This window comes from Bison bison, unplaced genomic scaffold, assembly GCF_000754665.1.
Source record: "Bison bison bison isolate TAMUID 2011002044 unplaced genomic scaffold, Bison_UMD1.0 scf7180017848354, whole genome shotgun sequence".
In the NCBI taxonomy this organism is placed as follows: Eukaryota; Metazoa; Chordata; class Mammalia; order Artiodactyla; family Bovidae; genus Bison; species Bison bison.
Genome location: NW_011478927.1, coordinates 7,949 through 10,233, shown reverse-complemented (window position 1 = coordinate 10,233; position 2,285 = coordinate 7,949). Strand labels below are relative to the sequence as shown.

The following is a 2,285-nucleotide window of genomic DNA, read 5'->3' as shown; positions in this document are numbered from 1 at the left end:
ATTCTGGCCTGGAGAATTCCATGGACTATACAGTCACAAAGAGTTGGACACAACTGAGTGACTTATATTGTTCATTGACTACTCTTTTTGTGGAAATGACAGAACTTGGAATGGGGGAAATACTTCATTTAGAGCAATGGAAGGAATCATATTTGTAAGCAATAATGGAAAATTTCAAGCAGAAACAGAAAGATATAATTAAACCAAACACTACTTCACCCCAACAATAAACCCTTTCATGAATGAACACCATGAAAAACTATTTGGCATGGTAATAATCTGACATAAAGTTTTGCTACATCATGCTTAAAATCCTCTTTGAATCAAGACCTTATAATGTCAAAGTCTTTATTGAAATTTGCTTCAGATAGACAATTGGAGACATACATCTCATGCTCCGTTTGGCCAGTATCTCCTGTAGGCAACATGGACACTGAGCTAAATGGAGAACAGTACACTGTGAAGGAGTAAAATCAGATGACCAGTTATGAAACACACTCCCTGCTAATGTCTATGAATACATTTTCAGATAGAGTAATTATTGTAGTGATGTTCCAAGTTATACTGAACTAAAAAATGATAAATTGGTTTCATATTTGTCTCTTCTATGGAATTATGTAATTGTTTTTGTTGTCAATATTTTTTTCTTTTTTCCATATAAGTAGCACAATTCATGATTATACTTTTAGTAAAGTGAAAAAAAAATGACTCAGTGTAAAGTATTTTATATCAGAAGAATTTATTCTTAAGAAATTGGCAATTTACATATATTTCACATTTTTGAGTCAATATTGGAGAGTCAAAAAATGACAAAATAAAAACTATTCATGACAGAGAACAGAAGTATAGAGAAGTTGAAATCAAAGAAAAGTAAATACCAAGCAGTCAATTGAAGAAACAATTGCTAGAATCACAAAACAAACAAAGAGTCAAAATACTTGGCTCTGAGGCTTTCAGCCCAGGTATCATGGACATTTCTTCAGCCCAAGAGAAAATGGACCTTTTATAAAATTTTCCATCCCAAAGAATCTTTTCAGAGCCCTCTTTATGTCTTTATTTCTCAAACTGTAGATAAAGGGGTTCAGCATGGGTGTGACCACAGTGTACATCACCGAGCCTGTTGCACTTGAGTGGGAGCTGTGGGTACCAGCAGAGCCAAGGTACACTCCTAAGCCAGAAAAATAAAATAAGGAGACAATGGAGAGATGAGACACACAGGTTGAAAATGCTTTGTACTTTCCATGGGCTGATGAGATTCCACAGATAGAGGACACTATCTTTGAGTAAGAGTAAAGAATACCAGTCAGGGGACCACCACCCATAATCACAGCTCCAAAACACAGCGTTGTGTCATTGAGGAAAGTGTTATAACAGGCAAGTTGGACAAGCTGTTTGGTTTCACAGAAAAAGTGGTGTATTTCCAAGTCTGAGCAGAAGGACAAATGCAACACCATTAAGCTGTGTAACAATGAGTACACTGCACTTATTATCCAGGACGCCAGAACCAGACATCCACAGAGCCATGGGTTCATGATGACTGTGTAGTGCAAAGGGTGGCAGATGGCCACGTAACGATCATAGGCCATCACAGCCAGGAGGAAGTCATCTAATGCTCCAAAGAGAATGTAAAAATACATCTGAGTGATGCAGCCTTCATAGGTTATGACTTGGCTCTGCATCTGGACGTTCCATAGCATCTTTGGGATGGTGGTGGAGATGAAGCAGATGTCTACAAAGGACAGGTTGGAGAGGAAGAAGTACATGGGGGTGTGGAGGTGGGAGTCTGAGCTGACAGCCAGGATGATAAGTAGGTTTCCAAACACAGTGATCAGGTACATGAAGAGGAAAAGTCCAAATATGAGGGGTTGTAGTTCTATTTCTTCTGCAAGTCCCAGAAGAAGACATTTTGAAATTTTTGTATTGTTCCTTGGTTCCATGTGGTGGAAGTGACTATTGGGAAAAAGAAAATACCAAGAATAATTTTCACTTGAACAGGCATAATTTACATAACTGAACTACTATAATTTCTATTTTGCTGGCAAGAAGTTGATGTTAAGATGATATATATAGATAAATTGTCCTTGAGGGTATACCCCATTTCACCTGTTATTAAAATTTTTTGTCCTATTCACAGTATATTTTTAAAGAGTTCATGTATTGGGTGGGCCAAAAGATTTGCTCATTGTTTTTTTTCCTGTAAGATGGATCTAGTAGCACTCATTTGTCTTTAACGTCATTTGAAACAATTGTGTTCGATTATATTGTGACAGATATCATATCAGCAT

At 37.0% G+C, this 2,285-nt stretch overlaps 1 protein-coding gene across 1 annotated transcript; it reads right to left on the bottom strand.

Annotated features, from left to right (window-relative positions):
- Positions 1-965: 965 nt before the first annotated feature.
- LOC104992236 (olfactory receptor 7A17-like) lies at positions 966-1,937 on the bottom strand. The gene has a single exon (XM_010845023.1). The coding sequence runs from the start codon at positions 1,935-1,937 to the stop codon at positions 966-968; it is 972 nt and encodes a 323-aa protein (XP_010843325.1).
- Positions 1,938-2,285: the final 348 nt, after the last annotated feature.